Source organism: Danio rerio, chromosome 8 (genome assembly GCF_049306965.1).
Source record: "Danio rerio strain Tuebingen ecotype United States chromosome 8, GRCz12tu, whole genome shotgun sequence".
Taxonomy (NCBI): domain Eukaryota; kingdom Metazoa; phylum Chordata; class Actinopteri; order Cypriniformes; family Danionidae; genus Danio; species Danio rerio.
The window spans coordinates 9564683-9586925 of NC_133183.1; the positions used below are offsets into that span (position 1 = coordinate 9564683).

A 22243-nucleotide genomic window follows, 5' to 3' on the forward strand; every position below is an offset into this window, starting at 1 on the left:
GGTTTCTGGTTTAAGCCCAGCAAAAAAAGCTTTGGGTCGAGGAGGATTTGTTTTGAAATGATCTTTGTATGACTCTTATCTCTTCCCAAAATAATTAAATCTTTGTCGTTTGTACACATTTTGTGGAAAAATGTTTTTATTATATTTATTTAATTGTACTGGTGTTACATATATCTGCATTATCTATTTATATTGTATAAGTTTAGGATGTGAATTTATAGGCATAGTATGGGCCTTAGTACAGGCTTCTTCCCAGTCCTCATCTGAAACTTCAGACTGTAAATCTTCCTTCCATGCATTTAACCTACAATATGAATTTTCAGACGAGTTCATTGTCAGCACACCATAAAAACTCTGATATGATGTCTTTTCTCATATTATCTATTATCAGTATGTTTTCTAAAGATGAATATGGGGGTCTATTAAGATCGTTATCTTGATTTTATTCAAATAATCTTATCACAATACCCCATATTTATTGCAGAAAAATTCAATATCGTAATATCAGATTGTTCCAATATCGTGCAGCCCTAGTGTGGATCCCTGCATTTTTTACAGTGTGTTTTTTTTTATGTTTCAGGTCATAAAGTGTGTTCTGCAGCGGTGGCTCCTCCTTCAGGTCAATCGCGGTACTGCCCAAACCTCTGCAGGACATATGACTGTTACCAAAAGGTGAGAAGGTAAGTTGTGTGTAAGCATGCTTTGTCTGATCTTAACAGACTCCAGCTGAGCCTGCTGACGAACACATTAATCACGGTGGTGTTTTGTTTGTCCTCTTCTCTCTCTGAAGGTAAACTTACAATCAGGAGGCAGTGAGGAGACGCAAACAACTAATGACATGGAGGTCAAAAGTCACCTGATAACAAGCCCTGGTGAGCCCCTCTTTGTGCCTGTGTGTGTTTCTTTGCTGATAACAACTTGTCTTTCTATATAAGAGGCTTGGTTTGTCAGTTGTTGGTCTGGTGTGGGTTTGGTTTTTGTCTAAAGCAGATGTACTCACAAAGGTCCCGCTTACACTAATGCGTTTTTGTTTTAAATCGCATAAGTTTTGCTACGGTTACGCCATCCGTCCACACTACATCTGAGTTTTCGAGTGCAGAAAACGGAGCATTTTGGAAACGCTGGAAAGGCCGTTTTTATTCCAAGACACTGCTGCTCTGTGCCAGTGTGAATGGGGGAAGACGGAGACATCTGAAAATGGAGGCGGGGCTGCAGACATTTGCCTGATTGGGGCTTTTCCTCAATATTAAGTAGCCTACACACAGTTCAGTTCTGCATCCTCTCCTTGTAAGTTCAGACTTCGCAAGTTTAATATGGAAAACAGACTCCCGAGGACATGTCGGTAAAGGGAACAGTGTACTTCATAACCTTATTCACATGATCCTGGATAAGTATGTAGTTTCACTTTCTTAACAATACAATGAAAACATGATATAAGGAACTGCTATTTTCATTTTGATATTAACAACTTATTTAAATACATTTCAGTCGTACAGTACTTTCTCCTCGTGTCATTCCACTGTTATTACGCATAACAAAATTTTCTGCCATTTTGTGTTTTGTTTTATTTGTTTGTTTGTGTTTTTTTTTACCAAAATCTGGGCCAATTTCATATCAGCATCTCATTTTTCTAACAAAAATCTGTTATTTTAATTTGCAATATTTCACAATGGGCGTCATGGTGGCGCAGTGGGTAGCACAATTGCCTCACAGCAAGAAAGTCGCTGGTTCAAGCCTCGGCTGGGTCAGTTGACATTCCTGTGTGAAGTTTGCATGTTCTCCCCGTGTTCACGTGTTCAACCTCCATCGCCTGTTAACCATCAGGGCCTCCCAATCATCCCCATCCACTGAATTGGCTTCATCACTATCTCTCCACTCCACCTATAGCTGGTGTGTAGTGAACGCACTGTCGCCGTTGTCCTGTGGCTGCCGGCGCATCATCCACGTGGATGGACACACTAGTGGTGGTGTGAAGAGACCACCCTCATGATTGTGAAGAGCTTCGGGTGCATGGCCATACACAATAAATGCGCTATATAGATACACATTACATTACATTTAAATAGGCATGGGCAGGTATAAGATTCTGAAGGGATTATAACCTTGGATAAAAATATCAAGGTTTCACGGTATGACAGTATTAAGATTACTGCTCTAAAACATGTTTTTTTTTGTTTTGTTTTTAATGTCTGGGTAAAAACAAACTACAACTTTTTTTCCTCCCCATTAAACACAATATATTTGATTTTTAGAAACATTTTAAATATTTTTGAGCAGTAAACGTGTCAGGCTAAATACACAGATTTATTTACATTTTGAAAAGGCATCTTTCTTTTCTGTGGATATAGAGTAAAGCCACTGCACGGTTCAGGTCTATAGCGTGCTGGATGTTGGTGCGCAAGTGATTTGCTTTTCAAATGTTTGCTGAATTGTGGTCTGACCAATAGCTTAATACAGGGGTCACCAATCCTGGTCCTGGAGGGCCGGTTTCCTTGCAGGATTTAGCTCCAACTTGCCTCAACACACCTGTCTGGATGTTTCAAGTATTCCAAGTAAGACCTTGATTAGCTTGTTCAGGTGTGTTTGATTAGGGTTGGAGCTAAAATCTGCAGGACACCGGCCCTCCAGGAACAAGTTTGGTGACCACTGGCTTAATATGATGGGTCTTTTTCTGCTAGAGATACAGTTGCCCTAAAAAACTAAGTAAAATAGTAATTTAAAAATACTTACATATACCTTAGGAATGGTATAACAGAAAATCTAAGTGGTTGACTTTTCCAAACCATGGTAAACCTTGAAACCGGTTATTGTTTCTTTTCTTAGTACAAAACTATTAAAAGATGTTAATGTGAAATCTAACCATAATATAATGTGTGTTTGTGTTTGTGTAGATGTACTGGCCGTTGTGGACAGTAAGCAGCGAGCGGAGCGGATGGTGGAGCTGCAGGAGCGCAGGAGGAGCCTTCAGTCGCTGCTCAACACTCGACTAGCAGAACTCAAACGCCTGTGTCTGCAGGAGGCGGTCAGTAGCTCAAAACACACTTCTGTTACCAGACAACACGATGCACAACACACATTCCAATCCCAGTTTAAAGAAGAAGAATGGGATTTTAAACGGATTTTTCACCCAAAAATGTAATTTACGAAGTGCTTCTTACAATAGGCCTGTGCAAAAAATGTTTCTGGCTTTAATATGGTGTTCTGTGGAGTAAAACTGCAGATTGTTGTGTGTGTGTGTGCATAAATACACCTACTGTAAACAAAAGACTGTGATTTCACCGGTAAAAAACTGTAAAAATGCTACAGTAAAAATCCGTAACCTGGTTAACGGTATGTTTCCTTAATATATACGGCGAATAACCGTAAATTGACTTTCCCAGAATTCCCTGCATGGCACATCACTTTTTATGCTTTTCGTTGACATTACTATGGATCTTTTTAGTTGTTTCCCCATCAGCTATGTACATTAGAGATTTATGTTACATCTAATGTTAATAAACAATGTTTATTTCATGACTTTATTTTATGAGTGTTACCATACTGGTGTTTAGTAGCTGTGAGAATGACACTGAGCACCTTCTACATACTGATATATTTTTCTGCTTGTGGGAAAAGTTGTTTGTGATGAGCATTGGTTCATTATGTAACTTGCTCATCACCTCCAGCAAATTGCTGTTAACGTGTCTAACTGTGTAACAAAATATGTGTAGATGTTGCTAATTTAAAATACGGATATATTACATCTATAAATTAATAAAATACGGTAGTTTACTGTAAAAATGGTAAATTACTTTTACGGTTTGTACCGTATTTTTAAATGTAAAGTACTGGCAACTCAAAATTAATTGTTTCTTCGATGCACCGCGATGCAGACGCGGACAATTCGGTATCGATTCAGTAATAACCATAACCGGTTATTATGTCGTCACGTCATTTATCTCCTATGCGCTCTGTCGCGAGGGAGGTGAGCGCCGTTATTTACAACACTCAGCCAACTCAGGGCCGGCCCGTGGCATAGGCACCATAGGCAAAGGCTTAAGGCGCTGTATATCCAGTGGGGCGCCAGAAATGAGCGCGCTTCAGTTGGTTTTGTTTTCGATTTTCCTGACACACTTTCAGTTATAGACGGCAATAACTCAAAAAACGCTTACCCTAAAAAGATCTAAAGTGCGTTTCCTACAGAAAGACAAAGCTGGTTATGTTTCACAGCTGTCTTTCTTTTTTTCGCTCGACATTATGAGCACTGCTCCGTTTAAGCCCTCGCAGTCTGCGTTTACTTTAGCCGGCAGAGCTCGTGCTGAGAGGAGCTCTCTGTAAGGGACCGTCGGAAAAGTGCTTATTTTTTTAGGTTTTTTTTTTCGTTTTTCTGCTCCGCTCAGCACGAGCTCTCTCTGTTGCAGGGGCTTAAGTGTGTTTGTTTGCGTGTGTGTTGTTTGTTTGTTTGATGCTGTCTATGTTTGTGTATATGTTTGAATGAGAGACAGTGTGTTGCTGTGTGTCTGTGTGTTTATACAGACAGCTTGTTATAGCCTCCCCCCTAAAATATAACACTATATATGGAAAGCATCGTCAATGCACCGGGATGCACCGAGATATCGAATTGAACCGAATCGATGGCATGATAATCGTAACCGAACCGAACCGTGAGACCAGTATAGGTTCACACCTCTACTGGCAACCACAGCTGTCGTTTTTTTACCGTAAATTTTACGGATTTATTTTTTACAGTGTATGTTTATGTACTGAGAGCTGAGCTGCTTATTTTGATTTTCTCAGATATAAGTGTGCAACTGCCTCTCTTGTGCTTTCTTTTTCACATACACATACTATAGTCCATATATAACCCACAAACTAAGCTTTTTTTTGCACTGCAACTGTTGATCAACAGTAAACATTGCACCTCTTTCCAACAGGAAAAATTACCAAAACAGAAAAATGCTGAATTATATGGTGTCATGGCTTTGCAATCAAAAAATGTGATTATAATGGATGTCAATAGGGCAAAAGCAGCCCCAAACATAACAAGAGCGTGGTATATTTGCCCAGAGTGTATTGTTTGTGGCCAAATTAAGACTCAAAACCACCCTAGAGTGGATGAAAAAAATCCCCAACAGCACACAAGGGTTAATGTATTTGTCTGTTTAAACACACACCTACTTAAACTGTCCACTTTAACTCTTGTACAGATCACATGTACAGAAGCTGTTCGGAAAACAGTGTCTCTTTATCATTATGGAGCGCGTCCACAAGACGTTTCGAAGATGGCTTAAAGTGCAAAGACACACAGCCACAGTTGAAAGGAAGGGAATCCTGCTGTTTTTATGTTCATTTCAAAGTGCTTTCAAGTCAAAAATAAAGGGAAAGCATTGTATAATAAGTATGCTAGATGCTATTTATCTGGCAATAAGAGTGTTTTCTAACAACATGATAAACTCTGCATCTCTCTCTGGTGTCACTGGCAAACCACACAGTACTGAGCTGCCAGATCATGTGACGCCGCTGAGATGCCGCCACATGCCCAGCTAAGCTCTGCTCAAACTTGTATCTCAACAAGCTTACCATTTTAAAGTCTTCTTTTACACTGTTTGAGTGTAAACCTTGATTGTTTTATTTGTCTCATAGGAGTCATGTATTTAAACAGTCTCTCCAGGATCTAGCAGAGACATATTTTTAAATTTGCAGCCTAAGTTGACTGCTTTTGTGATGACTTTTCTCCAATACAGTTTCAAATATTTCTCAAGTGATATTTAACGGAGCAAGGACAGTTTTACAATATTCCTTATAATATTTTTTTCTTTTGGAGAAAAGTCTTATTTGTTTTATTTTGGCTTGATTAATACCAGTTTTTACTTTTATTTTAAGGTCAATATTATAAGCCCCTTAGGCAATTTATTTTTCATTTAACTACTAAACAAACCACTGTTATACAATTACTTCCCTAACTACTCTAACTTGCCTGGTTAATATTATATAAAAGAGTTCAAATTTAACAGGAGGGCTAATAATTCTGACTTTTAACTGTATATGTCATTTTTTGTTGTGTTTTTGCTGTGAAAACACAATTTTTTCACAATTTTCCAAAACCAATTGGATTTATAAAGTCCTGGAAGGACTGACTTAAAGCGTTAAAATCACTAAAGTCTCTGAAAACTTATCTGAAATTGTAGGTTACATTGTCATGATCATGATTATAATTTATTTTAATAAACAGTACAGTTTGTGGACATTAGCTACAGTTACATTTGTAGTATCCAAAAGCAGTGAGTTCAATATTAGACAATGAGTTCACTGTACTTTAATGGCCTCCACAGTCACCAGATCTCAATCCAATAGAGCAGTGGTCCTCAACCTTTTTATCACTGCAGACTAGTCAATGCTTGACAATTTTACAGCGAGTTTATGGAGAAAATTACAAAGCACTGCAGTGTTTGGGTGTTTTGTGTTTGTCTGAGATAATTAATCTACGGAAATGTGTATATTCTATGCAAGCTGAAGCTGATCGGTAAATTCTTGTCTCGTGACTCACAGGTTGCAGATCCATTTCTTTTCCGTTCGTGCGTCCTTCACTGAGCCATTTCCCCTTAGCAAAAAAACTTTCCAAAGGCGTCTGTTTCTTAATAATGTTTCTTTTTAAAATAAAAGATCGTTTAAACTCAGATAATAAATAAAACGGCCCAGTGGTTGAGGACCACTGCAATAAAGCACCTTTGGCATGTGGTGGAACAGGAGATTCGCATCATGAATGTGCAGCCGACAAATCGAGATGCTGCTCGCTGCAGAGCCACTTGGACTCCAATAAGGGGGAGCTTGAGCTCCAGCTCTATTCTCCTATAAGCTGTTTCAATGCGGCATTCACCCCACCCCACCCAGTGACATCACTTGTAGAAGAAGTGCAAGCAAGGAGGAGCTGGAGTTTAAGCTTCCCCCTGCTAGAGCTTGATTCTGCCCAATTGGCTCTTGGACAAATCTGTTGCAACTGTGTGATGTTATCATGTCAATATGGACCAAAAACTCTGAGGAATATTTCCAGTACCTTGTTGAATCTATGTCACGAAGGATTAAGGCAGTTTTGAAGGCAAAAGTGGGTCCAACCTGGTACTAGTAAGGTGTATATATGTATATGTATATATGTATATATACAGTTGAAGTCAGAATTATTAGCCCCCCTGAATAATTAGCGTCCCTTTTTATTTTTTCCCCAATTTCTGTTTAATGGAGGGAAGATTATTTCAGCACATTTCAAAGCATAATAATTTTAATAACTCATTTCTAATAACTGATTTATTTTATCTTTGCCATGACGACAGTAAATAATATTTGACTAGATATTTTTCAAGAAACTTCTATACAGCTTAAAGTGACATTTAAAGGCGTAACTAGATTAATAAGGTGAACTAGGCAGGTTAGGGCAATTAGGCAAGTTATTGTATAACGATGGTTTGTTCTGTAGACTATCGGAAAAAAAATTTGCTTAAAGGGGCTAATAATTTTGTCCCAAAAATAGTTTTTTAAAAATTCAAAACTGCTTTTATTCTAGCCAAAATAAAACAAATAAGACTTTTTCTAGAAGAAAAAATATTATCAGCCATACTGTGAAAATTTTCTTGCTCTGTCAAACATCATTTGGGAAATATTTAAAAAAGAAAAACAAAAACAAAAAGGGGCTAATAATTCTGACTTCAACTGTATGTGTGTGTGTGTGTGTGTGTATGTATATGTGTATATATATATATATATATATATATATATATATATATATATATATATATATATATATTGTTTTTGTAAAATGAAGGTTATTGGAGAATTGTGTTGTACTTCATGCAAAATATCACAATAAAAATAATTACATTTACATAAACGCACATATATACTGTGTGTGTGTGTGTGTGTGTGTGTGTGTATATATAGTTAAAGTGAAAATTATTAGTCCCCCCTGTTTATTTTTTCCCCCTAATTTCTATTTAACGGAGAGAAGATTTTTGTTCAACACATTTCTAAACATAATAGTTTTAATAACTCATCTCTAATAGCTGATTTATTTCATCTTTGCCATGAAAACAGTAAATTATATTTTACTAGATATTATTTCAAGACACTTAAATTACATTTAAAGGCTTAACTAGATTATTAGGTTAACTAGGCAGGTTAGGGTAATTAGGCAAGTCATTGTATAACGACTATTGAAGAAAAAATTTGCTTAAAGGGGCTAATAAAAAAATTAAAACTGCTTTTTTTCTTGCCGAAACAAAAACAAATAATACAGACATATATATGAGCAATATCACACGAGTAGCAGTGCGATATGGCTGTATATCGACACTGGTGGGAGGCGTGCGTTGGCACAAGGCCGCAGGCAAAAGTGGGTCCAACCCGGTACACAAAGGGTAAAGAGGCTGTACGGGTGCTGATATTACTTAAATATGTCACAGCTATCAGCCAATCAGATTCGAGAACCAGACAGAACTGTTATATAAATATATATATTTATAGATGTATTTATGTATGTATATGTGTGTGTGTGTGTGTGTGTGTGTGTGTGTGTGTGTGTGTGTGTGTGTGTGTGTGTGTGTGTGTATGAGAATAAATGTAAATATTTTTTTTTATTCTGGTGTTTTGCTTGAAATAGAAATCAATTCTCCAATAATCATTTTACATAAAAGAGCAAATTTATTACAAAAATATATGTAATATATGTACAAAAGTGACAAAAGTGAAGGGTACCAACAATTTTGTCCAGGCCTGTATTTTATGAACTTTTCACAGTCTATTTGTTAATTTGTGCATTTAATTGTAATTTTTCCCAGGAGTTGACAGGTGAAGTTCCTCATGAATATCCTCTGGAAAGCGGAGAGAAAGCTCCTCATGTGAGACGCAGGGCTGGTCTTTCCCGCAGCAGCTCCAAACATAACACGAAAAATGAGGTGTGCAGACTTGTTTGAAGAATAAGAGTGGACACTGATTTAATATTGCTATGTGATGGATAAATATCATGAATTGCTCGATGTTTGTGTTCAGGAAGAGGACGGCTCTCAGCGCAAGACAAAGAAAACCCTGTTCAGCGGCGCCCTCCGCAGGCACACCGATGCAGAACAGCATCCACAGCACAGCAAACGCACGGTTCATAGAGGATGCCACACAGGTAAGCTTGTAGATTACACACATCATAATAATACACAACATTTGTGCATGTTTCAACCATTATTTTCAAGTGTTACCAACAAATTATTTGTGATTTATTTGATCAAGTCTCTTACATATTATTATTATTATTATTATTATTATTATTATTATTATTATTATTAGAGTAAAGCCTCAGAAAATAAATAAGTTATATATTAAAAAAGCAACACATGTTAAAATCTTTAATATTTCTACAAATGTAAATATATAGAGATAAAACAAGTATTTACATAATTTTAATTATATAAATAGAATAAATATAAATATAAATAAATATTTACATAATTATATAGACATATAAAAATATTTTACAAAAAAATTGAAATTTATATATATATATATATATATATATATATATATATATATATATATATATATATATATATATATATATATATATATATATATATATTACCTATTTTCTTTTTCTTTTTGGGAATGTCATATTTTTTTGAGTTTGGTTGGAATAAAATCTCTCTTTTAAATTCATATTTTTAAAATAGTAAGCTATTATTATATTTGTGCATAAACATTAGATTAGTCAGTACTGAAGCCAAATCTGGAGATAATCTAACAAAATAACTTACCATAACGCTCCGAAAATTAGTAAACCCAAATTTATGTTACAGAAACATATTAAATACAAATTTAAAAAAATAGGAAAAATTAAGAGAAGCAAATAATTGAAAAGTTTAGTTGAAAAATTTTAGGGTGTTTTTTTGCAATATTTTGCTTAAATTTAATTGTATTACCTACAATTGACTAAAATATTATTTTAATAAATATATATGTTTAATAAATCAGTTTTGTTTAAATGCACAAAAATACAGGACATATATTAAATGAGAAATGGATAAAAATATTCATTTTCAAAATGGGGTGTACTCAGTTATGCTGAGCACTATATATTTTCGATTGGCTACAGAACAAACCAGTTGTCCAATGACTTAACTGCATAGGTCATGGGTTCTCAATCTTTTTCACTTCGGGGCCCACTTCTTTTTCCGATCAAAGGCCCACCTGTCATTTTTTCTAATATTTTTGTATGAAATGCTTGTTTAAACCAATATTTATTAACAAATAAATAATTAAATAAGTTTTATATATATATATATATATATATATATATATATATATATATATATATATATATATATATATATATATATATATATATATATATACAGATTCAAAGGGAACCACAGGTCAACAGAGAGATTGCAAAAGACGCTTCTGCTTTAAACTGGACTGACTGAATATTTACTATTAAATATCTACTCTTCAAAAATATACAAACAAATGTAAAATACAGTAAAACACCCTAAATCTGTTGAAATGTGTCGATCTGATGGTGGTTGGATTTGCAGCTGAATATTATTGAGAGATGGCTGACAGGAAGAGTGAACAGCTCCGCCAGAGCACGTCTGAAGCTCATATGCAAGTTTATTTTACTTTCTATGGCAGAAACACCATTGAGCCTTGCTAGATCCTGCTGTATGGACGCGTGTCCGTTATAAAACTATGGGGGTATATTAAATAGTTCACACAAAAATACACAAAGAGAGACTTTTACATAACGCATAGTTTGCGAATGAACAGACTTGTGTATTAGTTGCAGACGCAATCATGAGGCTGTGTTTGTGCCAAGTTTGAAGTAATCAATCAGAGAACAGGAGAAAGTGCGTTACTTCGATCATTTTCATAAAACATATTAAAAATGAAATTTTAAAATTTATAGTATAATAGTGAGAGTTCATTTTAATTTCTCACGGCCCACCTGCAGGATCGCTGAGGCCCACCGGTTGAGAATCCCTGGTCTAGGTGGCCTGATATTTCCTGTAAATTGCACTTTAAGCTGAATACTTATATTTTGCAAGGAATATCTAATAATAGTATATAGTTGTATCTTGAAAAAATCTTCTCTCAGTAAAACAGCATTTGGAAAAGGTGCTGTTATACAACCATTTTGTTATTATTGTAAGAGTTTCTCATGCCTGACAGCTGTTTATGTGACTTAGCTGAGTGTGTAATATTAACACTTATGTCCATGTTTCTGTCCTCAGAGAACACAGTGAAGTCGGAGAGCAGCTCGACGTCTGACTCCACCATTCAGGACACTGGTGAGTTGCGGAACGGATCTGTGCATTACATTAGCAGGATAATTAACACCAGAGGCTGAGAGAAGAAGCCCTTTTACAATAGCAGGATGAGTTGAGTGGATGGAGAGACCCGCGGGGGTCATTTACAGTCTCACTTCAATGAGTCAAAGAGCCTGTTATTAACACTCACTCAACTAATCCTGTCCCTGTGGCGTCTACACACACACACACACACACACCTTTGTTTTTGTGAAAAGTGGGTACATTACGTAGGTTTCCATTCATTTTATGCAGCACAAACCGTATATTGTATTGCCCTCTCCCACCCTACCCCTAAACCCAAACATCACAGGAGACTGTTTGCAGCTTTACTCTCTGATTAAACTCATCCTGTGGGATTTATAAGCATTTTGAGAAATGAGGACTACACCAATGTCCTCATATTTCACCTCCTTTTTGTAATACCTGTGTCATACCTATGTCATAATACAGATTTGTGTTCTGATATGTCACAAAAACACGTACACACACACACACACACACACACACACACACACACACACACACACACACACAAAAATAATAATAATATGACCTAATAATCGGGTGTCACAATGATAAATCAGAGGCTAGGCTGAAGAAAAATGAACTAACGAATGAAAAATATTTAATAAAAATACATATAATACAAATAAGTAAGCCCTATTTTAAAAATGAATATTATCCATTTCTCAGTCTATATGGGTAATATATTTTGGTGCATTTGAACAAAACTGATTTATTGAACAAGAACAGATATACAGTTGAAACCAAAAGTTTACATACACTGTTTAAAAAGGCACATAACCATTTAAATAAAAAGTCAGATGTTAATGTAACTAAACTTTTTCTCTTTTAGGTAAGTTTGGATTATCAATTTAGTTTCTGTTATGCTTAATAGCAGAATAATGAGAGAGAGATTTTTTGAGAAATTGTTATAACTTTTCTTGAAAGTCAAGTTTACATGCAGTAAGACTATTATGCATCTGATTATGCATCTGATGCAAGACTAAAAGCTCTGATGATGGTGTCAAAGTTTTGGAAGTTTCTGATTGGCTAATTGATGTCTTTTGTGTTAATTGGAGGCACGACTGTAGAATAGTATTTAAAGAAAACCTCAAACACACTGCTTCCTTTTGTGACAGCATGGGGAAATCAACAAGCCAGAATCAACGAAAAAAGCCAGAATACACTTTGCTAAATTACACTGGAAAACAGAATAATTTTTAGAGACATGTCCTGTGGTCTGATGGAACTAAGATTAAACTGTTTGGCCATAATGACCAGTGTTGCATTTGGAGGACAAAGGGGAAAGCTTACAAGCCTAGGAACACCATCCCAACTGTGAAGTATGGGGGTGGCAGCATCATGTGGGGCTGTTTTGCTGCAGGAAGGACTGGTCCACTTCACTGCATAGATGGCATCATGAAGAAAGAACATTATGCAGAAATACTGAAGCAACATCTCAAGACATCAGCCAAGAAATTAAAACTTGGCCACAAATGGTTCTTCTAAACAGACCATGACCCTAAGCAAACTGTCAAATTAGTTAAAATGTGATTTAAGGACAACAGAGTGAATGTTTTGGAGTGGCCATCACAAAGCCCTGAACTCAAGCCTATATAAAATCTGTGGGGCAGAGTTGAAAAAGCTTGTGCAAGCAATACAGCCAACAAATCTGAAATTCTGTCAGGAGGAATGGGCCAAAATTCTTTCAAACTATTGTGAGAAGCTTTTGGAAGGATACCCAAAACACTTGACCAAAGTTATACTGTTTAAAAGCAAAGCTAAAAATGTATGTAAACTTATGACGACTAGAAATTAATATAAAATTCTCAAAAAAAATAAAAAAAAGAATTCTCTCAATATTCTGGCATTTAGCAAATGTAAATGATTTAGGTAATCCTAACGGACCTAAAATTGTAAACGTTTAGTATGATTTACCATCAGACTTTTTTTTTTTTTAAATAAATGGTCATGTTCCTTTTTTTAGTGCATGTAAACATCTGGTTTCAACTGTATTTATTAAAATAATAATTTAGTCACCAAACATATTTAGAAATTGAAAGGTAATGCATTTAAATTCATGCTTAATGTTGCAAAAAATACATAAACCATACAATTTAAGCAAATTTCATAATTGTTTTGCTTCTGTTGATTTTTCCTCGTTTTTAAAAATGTATTTATTAATTTTCCTTAACATATTAACTTTGGTGCACTACTTTTTGGACTGTTTTATAAGTTATTCTGATAGACAAGCTGCAGTTTTGGCTTCAATACTGACTAAGCTAATGTATATGCACAAGTATTGTATTGTATAGCATCCTGTAGTACAAATTAATTCAAAAGATATATTTGTGAGGGGTTTACTTATATATGAATTATGAATATACATAAATTACACATAAATAATAAATAGTGCTATATAAAATAAATCCCAATAGCCTTAAGATAACTTTTAAATACTATTGTATCTGTTAAGTTCTTCTAACCGTATAGACCATTTTGAGGGATGTAAACAAAAACAATGGTCCTGACGTATTTCCTGTTTTACATTTTACATTTACACAGCTTCTCAGAGTCCAAAAGATCAACATATAAATAAATAATGTTACGATAGCTGTTATAACATCAAGTTTTGATTGATTCGCCTCTTGATACAGATATGAAATAGTTTGACAACAAGCAGGAGACGGTAGGCTCATGGACCAATGACATAACCACATTGAAATGGTCTATAGAAGAAGGTGAGATCTGTCTGAGGCTCACATGACTCTCTCTCTGTCTCTCTCTATTAGAAGACGTCTCTGACAGTTTGTCACCCTCACGTCTTAAGCTGGTCTCCGGGAGTCCAGACAACAGAATTTCTCGAAAACTCTCCCCTGTGGAGATCTACTATGAGATGAAAACACGCCGCAATTCTGTGGCCAGCTCAGCCAGGTATACAAACACCACACACAGCATCTATGATCAGTAACGGACAAAAGAAACAACTGTTTTTACATTTATTTAGATTTAAAGTTGAATCAGTGCTCATTACCTGGCCTAGATAATCACCTAAATTAAAAACACATGAGGTTTGTAATTGAATAAATGCAGAAAAAAAGGCATCTACTGTTTCATTTAAGGGTATTTAGGAAATATCATAATTCTAACTGTATATATGTACAAATTGTAGCAATACAAGCTTCAATTACACAATGAAGATGGAATTTTAATATCCACATAAATTAAATCATAGAATCAGTATGTTAGTTTTAGGGATATCCATAAGGTAGTGTGCTACACAGTTGTGTACCGTCTTCATGTTTCAGTTCAAGCTGTCAATGTCAGGATATAAAGGAGACCCAAGTGCAAGGGAGCAGTTCAAGAGGATTTATTAACAGAAGTGAAATCAAAAACTTTGCTCTCAAAAGAAGTAGGAGAAAGTCACTCAAAAATATAATAGAGAACACAGGCAGTCAGTGATCGGCCCTCCTCTGGTCGATGATGGACTGGTCAAACGAAAAGACCCTCTGGGTTAAACAGTAGATAATGTTGGGCAGACCTCAGGAAACCGAGCTGATGGTGAGACTTTGTTCATGCGTGGACTGTGTGTAGAGCAGAGGTGAGCCAGAGCACAGATGATCGAATAAGTGGATTGAGACAAATAGGACTAGACAAGACGAAATACAAGAGGTATAATCTTCTGATCTGGGAGGAGAGGTAACGCACGTAGCTCTCAGACACAGAAACAATTATCAAGCACAGAAAGAGGGAGAAGGGGAGACTAAATAGCCAAAATAATTAGGGAGAACAGGTGAGAGTACTGGGGACGGGGAAACAAGGGAATTAATAACAGGTGCAACTGCATACAAATGACTAGACACAAGAGGGAGGCAGAGAAAACACACAAAAAACCCCTGAAAGTCAAACATCCAACAAAAATTTCAAATCACTTCATGGACCTTTAAAGACTAATTTTCTTTTTCAAATGTCTCTTAAAGTAGGTTTACATCTATCCTAGATTAATTAAAATTTTGACTTTCTCATAATTGTTTATTAACTTTTCTCTCAGTGTGACTGAAATGGTTGTTCAAAAGAGCCAGTTTCTCTTAACCCCGCATTTTTAAGAGCCTACTATGCTCTGATTGGTCCAGATCATGGCACCGCCTGTTGTGATTGGTCGACTGATTAAAGCACGTTTCAGATTTAAAATACCCATTTTCCTATTTTAATTTCAGCTTTTTCTCAGCACTTGTAAACAGTGATATGAACATTCAGTCAGTGCTTTCTGTTTTGGAGGTCTGTGCGGGACTCCTGCGAGGTTTTATTTAGCACCTAACTGCTCCCACTGTATATTCAGGCTTTGTTTAACCGCAGCACTGAATAATTTTTTACTCAACTGTTCCTGCTAAATTTACAGTTCTTAAATCATAAAAAAGGCACTTTATATTTTATTTACTAGAAATAATAAAGCCACAATTGTGAATCAAAGCATACATTTATAAGACATTTTATAAAACTGTTATTTTTCTCAATTTAACTTTTTTAAAGGGATAGTTCATTCAAAAAATGAACATTTACTCATTATTTACTCACCCTCAAGGTTTAACACAAAATATTAGCTATTTTGAAACCTGTACCTATTGACTTCCATAATAGGAAATACAAATACTATGGAAGTCATTGGTTACATTTTTCAAAATATCTTATTTTTTCTTCAGCAGAAGAAAGAAACTCAAACAGGTTTGTGACAAGCGAAGAGTGAGTAAGTGATGACAGATTTTTCAGTTTTGTGTAAACTATCCCTTTAAATGCATTCTAGAATGCATTCATAACCAAATATATATATTAATTTTTTTTCTCCCAGCCCGAGTCACTCTCTTCCCAGAAGTGTATCAAATCTGGAAGGACGAAGTGTACCAGCAACTCCTCTCCTGTCCCGTAATGGAATAACAGGAGCACACATCAGGTTACAAATGCACAAAACACACACACACACACACACACACACACACACACACACACACACACACACACACAAACTGAGCTGACTCAGTTCAGTGCCATACAGACATCTGGCTAATGCTTTTTATTGTGGTTTAAAAGGCCAGAATTGATAATAGCACAAACATTTTGATTAAATTACTTATTTGCAATAACGCATAATGAAGTAATGGATGTCTAAGGAGGTTAAATTGTAAAGCACTATTATGTGCTACTCAATGTAATTACACACACAGAGCTTTGTGTTGTGCTGGGAGATCCTCAAACACACTGATGTATTGTGCATCTGTCATTAAATCTGAGATTCACTTGGGCTGCTTAAAGGGATAGTTCACCCAGAAACTAAAATGCTGTCATCACCATCTTCATTACTATGTCGTTGTTAAAAAATGTGCAGATCTTGCTTTAAAAAACATTTTTAATAAATGCTGATAACTAAATAGTTTTTACCTCCATTATATTTTTGGTTTTTGTGAAAGTCATTGGAATCAGAACTGTTTGGTTACCAGTATTGTTCATATCTATTTATTTCTTTATCTCTTGCATCTTTTAAAGAGCCCATATTATACATGAAATAGGGTCATATCTTGGTTGTAAGGGTCTCCAACAACAGTCTAAGATGCATGCAAGGTCAAAAAACACTTTCATGGTCTTATAATCTGCATTTATTTTTACCTAATTATCCCAGCGACTCCTGTATGAATCGTCCAGTGATTCATTTATTCCCAAAGCCTCCTTAGCGCAAAGCTAATCTGCGCTGATTGGACCGATGACAGTCTGTCGCGATTGGTCGACTGCCTTCAGTCAGAGAGTGAAATGCCCAATAGCTAATCAGCAATAAGAAAGTAATCACAGTTCATACACGCTCGATAGTGTAGGCGTGGACTTTAGCTGCCACACACAAAAACACACACACACCTCCGGACGACAATGCTCCCGCTTCCGCCCATACCCGCCAGGTTTAGCCTGAACCCGACCGCTCCCGCTTATATGAAGAATTTGTTGGCCCGGTGCCCGACCCGCCCCGTTTTCTGCCCGCTGCGCCCGATCCCGCTAAAGAGCGGGGGAGAACAAAACCAAAAATCACCCAGCTATACAGTCCAGACAGCCAAGCTGTCTGTATAAACACACACACAGCACCAAGCACACACACACAGACAAAGTTCTCTCTCTCATACGCGCGCGTGCGCACTAACACACACACACAAGCACCAAGCAGACACACAAGCAATGCTCTCTCTCTCTTTCTCATTCGCATAGCAATATCCGTGATATTGCTAGACAGCCCGCTCCCGTCCCAAATTAAACCCGTTACCGACCGCTCCCGCGATTTATTCGGACATTTATTCCAGCGCCGCAGAAATCTGGCGCGGGGACAGCCGCGGGAATGCAGACCTCTACCATGGAGCTCCGTAAACAAAGCAGCACGCGTCGCGTTTTTAACGTGACTTTGCACGCGATAAGAGAATATAGCAAGCTAAATACATTTGCAAGCTAGAGTCAACGAGGCAACAACTTTAATCGCACGTACTTACACTTGAGAAATGGAGGAAGAAACCCATCCTGACGTCCATCAGTAAGTTAACTTACTCTTTACTGATCCTTCCTTTAACAAACGCTGATGAAGTATTCTTTGTAGCATGTAGTTTCCAGAAGTTTCCAGTAGTTTTCAACTGCTTGGTTATAATGCTGAGGTTTCATCTTTGGGTAGAGACTCAATATATCCATCTGCAGTGTGACTTTAATCGACCTCATGTTTGTGTGCGTGTGTTTGTGTGCGTGTGTTTGTGTGTGTGTCTGGGTTTCTGCGTCAGAGGGCGGGGCCTCAGGTTTAAAATCTCCCGGGTTTGCGCGTGCACGTGAATAACTTGGTTTCGTTCGTACGTCATGGCGAAACACCTAATGACTCGGTATCAAGGCGACTCGTTTAAAGCACTATGAGTCGACTCTTTTATAGATGAATCAACCGTTTTAAACACTGTATTGTTACAGATTTAAGCCTTAGCTGGATACTTCACTTCACTTAGAGCTGTGTTACACACTACATGGAGGGGAATTTTCAAAAACCCATAATATGGGCTCTTTAATGTTCTGCAAAAAAGGGAAATCTTATTAAAAAATGGCTCTCCTGTTAATGTTGATCAGTAGATCATGTTTAGTGAATGCAAGTAATTAAAAAAAATAAATATTAATGTATATAATTATATAAATCAATATATTTATCATACCAAAGGTAAAGTATCTTTACAAAGATAGTTTTATTAATAATTAAAGAGCCCCTATTATACAATAAAAAGAGTCATATTTTGGTTTTAAGGGTCTCCAACAACAGGCTGATTTGGATGCAAGCTCAAAAAACACTTTCATTTTCGTATAATATGCGTTTATTTTTACCTAATTATCCCAGCGACTCTTATATGATTCGTTCAGCAATTCAATTGTTCCCAAACCCCTCCTTAGCGCAAAGCTAATCTGCACCGATTGGACAGACGACAGCCTGTTGCGATTGGTCGACAGCGTTCCGCGAGAGACATTGTTGATATGCCATGCTGGACACTCTATTGAAGTAGGCAGAGTGTATGTGTGAGTATACCTGCCAACACTCCTGTTTTTCCCGGGAGTCTCCTGTATTTCAGACCAATTTCCAGCCACCCACCCATTTTGTATTTATCCCGGAAAACTCCCGTAACTACCCCCCTCCTCAGCATTTTGGTAAGGTCTGTGAAACCCCCGGGTCAATAATATTGGTATAGGATCCGATTGCAGTGACCGCCCGAAACACACTTTATAGTGGTTACTTACACCACAGAACACAGTTCCCGGTTCTCAACAGTGTTATTCAGACATGTCACTCCCGAACCTAACCCCCCCCAGTCTTCCGGATTTTCAGGGACAGATATTGGCAGGTATTTATGAGAGCAGTGCAGTGGTGCATTAGCATATTGCTCTATTCTGAACCATGACCCGAGTATTAATCCACACAGTGGCAAATAAAACTATTTTGAACCTTGACTGCCGCACTTGTGTAGGAACAGCTGACGGTGGCAATAGCAATGACAATCAGCATTGGAGCATGAGCTCACAGACGTATTTAAATACGTAAACAAAGCAGTACGCATCACGTTTCTTTAACGTGGCATTAGACCCGATATGAGAATATAAAGAGTTAACCTGATACAGTACAAGTGGTTACAAGTATCAAAACACAATTAAATACATCATTTGCAAGCTAGAGAAAACTAGGAGGCAACCATTTTAATCGCACTTACTTACACTTGTGAAATGGAGGAAGAAACTGTTCCATGATCCACTGATCCATGTACTGATAAAGTTCCTGTGTCGGCACCTACTCCTGGGTTTTTTTTCTGGCTGGTGGCACTTCTTGTCTCCTGCTCTGCTCCCGCTTCGGTGGAAGGCAGCAGGTTCCGGCATCCTGGCAGACAGCGGTGTCTCACCCGGCTTTTCTGGGCTGGCTCCTCACAGCTCTTTCCCTTGCGGTGGTGAGCGCCGTGTCCCCTGCCCCTCCCCATGCTGGGAGCCAGCAGCAGGCAGACCCTTTCCTCGTCAGCCTCTGGCCTCCCTGGCACTCTAGGCAGATGTACGGGTTTCTCCCCCACTCGGGTTAACTCCCGAACACTCGCCCTCCCTCTCAGCGGCGAGGGCATAGGGACAATGTGTCTCTACTTCTCTCGGGTTTCGGCACCACTGTAATGAAGTTAGATGGCCACCTGGCCATCGGGAAGAAGGAGTTTCTTTTCAATTATTTAACAATGAAAAAAAAAAAGAGGCAACTCCTCATGGAGACGGCCGTCAAACTGAAAGCAAAACATAAAACATCCAGGCCTGGTCTCTCTTGTCTAGCACTGGCGTCTCTGGTTCTTTTAGCTTTCAGTGCTCCTCTGTTAGACTCGAGGCAGGCGATGCATCCAGGTGTCTCTGATTATCTTACTCATGCCACCCGCCTCATCACGGCTCTCGGCCCTGCCACACTTGCCACAATCATGAATTATAATTCATGAAGCAATTGTTCTTGATTATATATTTAATTGATCTGACATTACTTTAGACAAACACCTATATAAATACAAGTTTATAAACATATTTACTGACACCTTTGATAAATTGACTGCATTATGCTGAATAAAAATATGCATGTTTTAAATCCCACAGACCCTAAACATTATCATATATATTTATAATGTCTCATGTATTTGTACAGGTCAGAATCATCCAGCGGCACTGCAGTTGTGAAGCAGTGGTCAGACAATCCCGAGGCGCCCCTGCAGGTGCCTGTTCAGTCTCAGGAGGGGTCCTCAGGGTCCTACGAGCAGGGCCACAGACGCAGCAATAGCTCGGAGACGTTACTGGACCGGCATGGCTCCGCAGCAGAGGACGGAGCTCAGAGGCCAGGACGAAACGGCCCATACAAGAGCTCAGAAGCACTGATGGACACCACTTTAAAACAGCCCCAGCGGAGCAGCCCCGAACGCCAGATAAACGGACACACTGAACTGTCCCGTGTACGTTCGACAGTAGGAGGTCGAGGCTCAAATGGAGGTGGTGGTTACAGTGAAATCCTCATGGATTACGTGTGGGGAAAGCAGCAGAAGATGCAACAACAAAGACTTCAAAATGGTCCAAAAACTAGACCGTGGCCTGAAGGTCCCAATGCTCCACCGCCTCCCTACAGAAACGGCTTTCCCCAATCACAGCAGCTCATCCTGGGTAACGGCCCTCCAGCTTACAGCCCGCTAATGCTAAGAGGAAAGCCTGGCGATCCGCGGAGAGTCAAAGTGACACGGACTAAATCCTGCGGGCCATTTGTTTCCTCACAGCAGCACCAGCAAGAATCCATTCTGCTCTCGGCGTACACTGAAAACAATGGTAACACAGGGCAGAAGGAGCACTCACATAGGCCGCCCCATTACCCTGTTGAATCCTCTGGCCCCACGACCCCTGATGACCCCACACGCAGCCTGCACAAGGCGCTGGCGCTGGAGGGATTGAGGGACTGGTATCTGAGGAACGCACTGGGACAGACGGCCACCGGAGGGAAGGGTAAAGACGGAACGCAGACGCAGCGCAGGCGGACCACCTCCTCTCTGCACAACTCACACCCACTCAAACACCAGCCTCAGTCCTTCCAGACGGACACAGCATATTCACAGATGACCCAGTCGGCCACGTTTCATGGACACCCTCTGCACGGCAGGTAATTATAACAACTAAATATATAGAGGTGAAGTCAGGATTATTAGCCCTTTTTCTTTTTTCCCCAAATAATGTTTAACAGAGCATGGAAATTTACTATAATATTTTTTCTTCTAGAGAAAGTGTATTTTTAATTTCAGCTAGAACTAAAGCAGTTTATATTTATTTTAAAACTATTAGCCCCCATAAGGAATACTTTTTTTTTATTGTCTACAGAACAAATCACTGTTATAAAATGACCGTAATCAACCTAACTTGTCTAATTAACCTAGTTAAGGTAATTCAGAAGGGCTAATAATTCAACTATATACTAGTGATGACATCAAGGGCACATTGTAAAACAAACAAACAAATAGTGTGTCTAGAAGTGCGCAAGACATAATCAGCACGGTGCAGGTTCATGGTCTTAAAACAGCGTCACAAAAGGGGAATCCTGATTACGCCCATCTTAAAGGCATAGTTCACCCAAAAATGAAAAATACCTCACCATTTACTCTCCCTCGTGTGGTTTTAAATCTTTGAGTTTCTTTCTTCTGTTTAACACAAAAAAAATAGTTTGAAAAATGTTGACTTTTGGTTTAATTTGCATATTGTGCTCACTTGCACCCTCTTGTGGACATATACAGACTTTACAGAACTTTTTCTTTTAACATTTAGGACGCTGTCATTTACCTGTCACAATGAGGCACAAGACGTGCTTGGGGAGATTTGTTGCTATTTTC

The 22243-nt window shown here is 37.9% G+C and overlaps 1 protein-coding gene across 12 annotated transcripts in view; it reads left to right on the forward strand.

The window, feature by feature from the left end:
* ccdc120a (coiled-coil domain containing 120a) overlaps positions 1–22243 on the forward strand; it is a 125490-nt gene that overhangs the window by 93390 nt on the left and 9857 nt on the right. For 2 of the 12 annotated variants that reach the window (XM_017357413.4, XM_001921784.9), the window contains exons 2-10: positions 581–680; positions 791–872; positions 2892–3022; positions 8808–8924; positions 9019–9142; positions 11247–11303; positions 14120–14261; positions 16174–16275; positions 20530–21522. In XM_017357413.4, the coding sequence (XP_017212902.2) occupies positions 839–872; positions 2892–3022; positions 8808–8924; positions 9019–9142; positions 11247–11303; positions 14120–14261; positions 16174–16275; positions 20530–21522 (1700 nt within the window). In that variant the 5' untranslated portion in view covers positions 581–680; positions 791–838. The remainder of the gene's footprint in view (positions 1–580; positions 681–790; positions 873–2891; positions 3023–8807; positions 8925–9018; positions 9143–11246; positions 11304–14119; positions 14262–16173; positions 16276–20529; positions 21523–22243) is intronic. The other 10 variants (XM_021478365.3, XM_073910063.1, XM_073910062.1 and 7 more) reach the window with 7 other exon arrangements.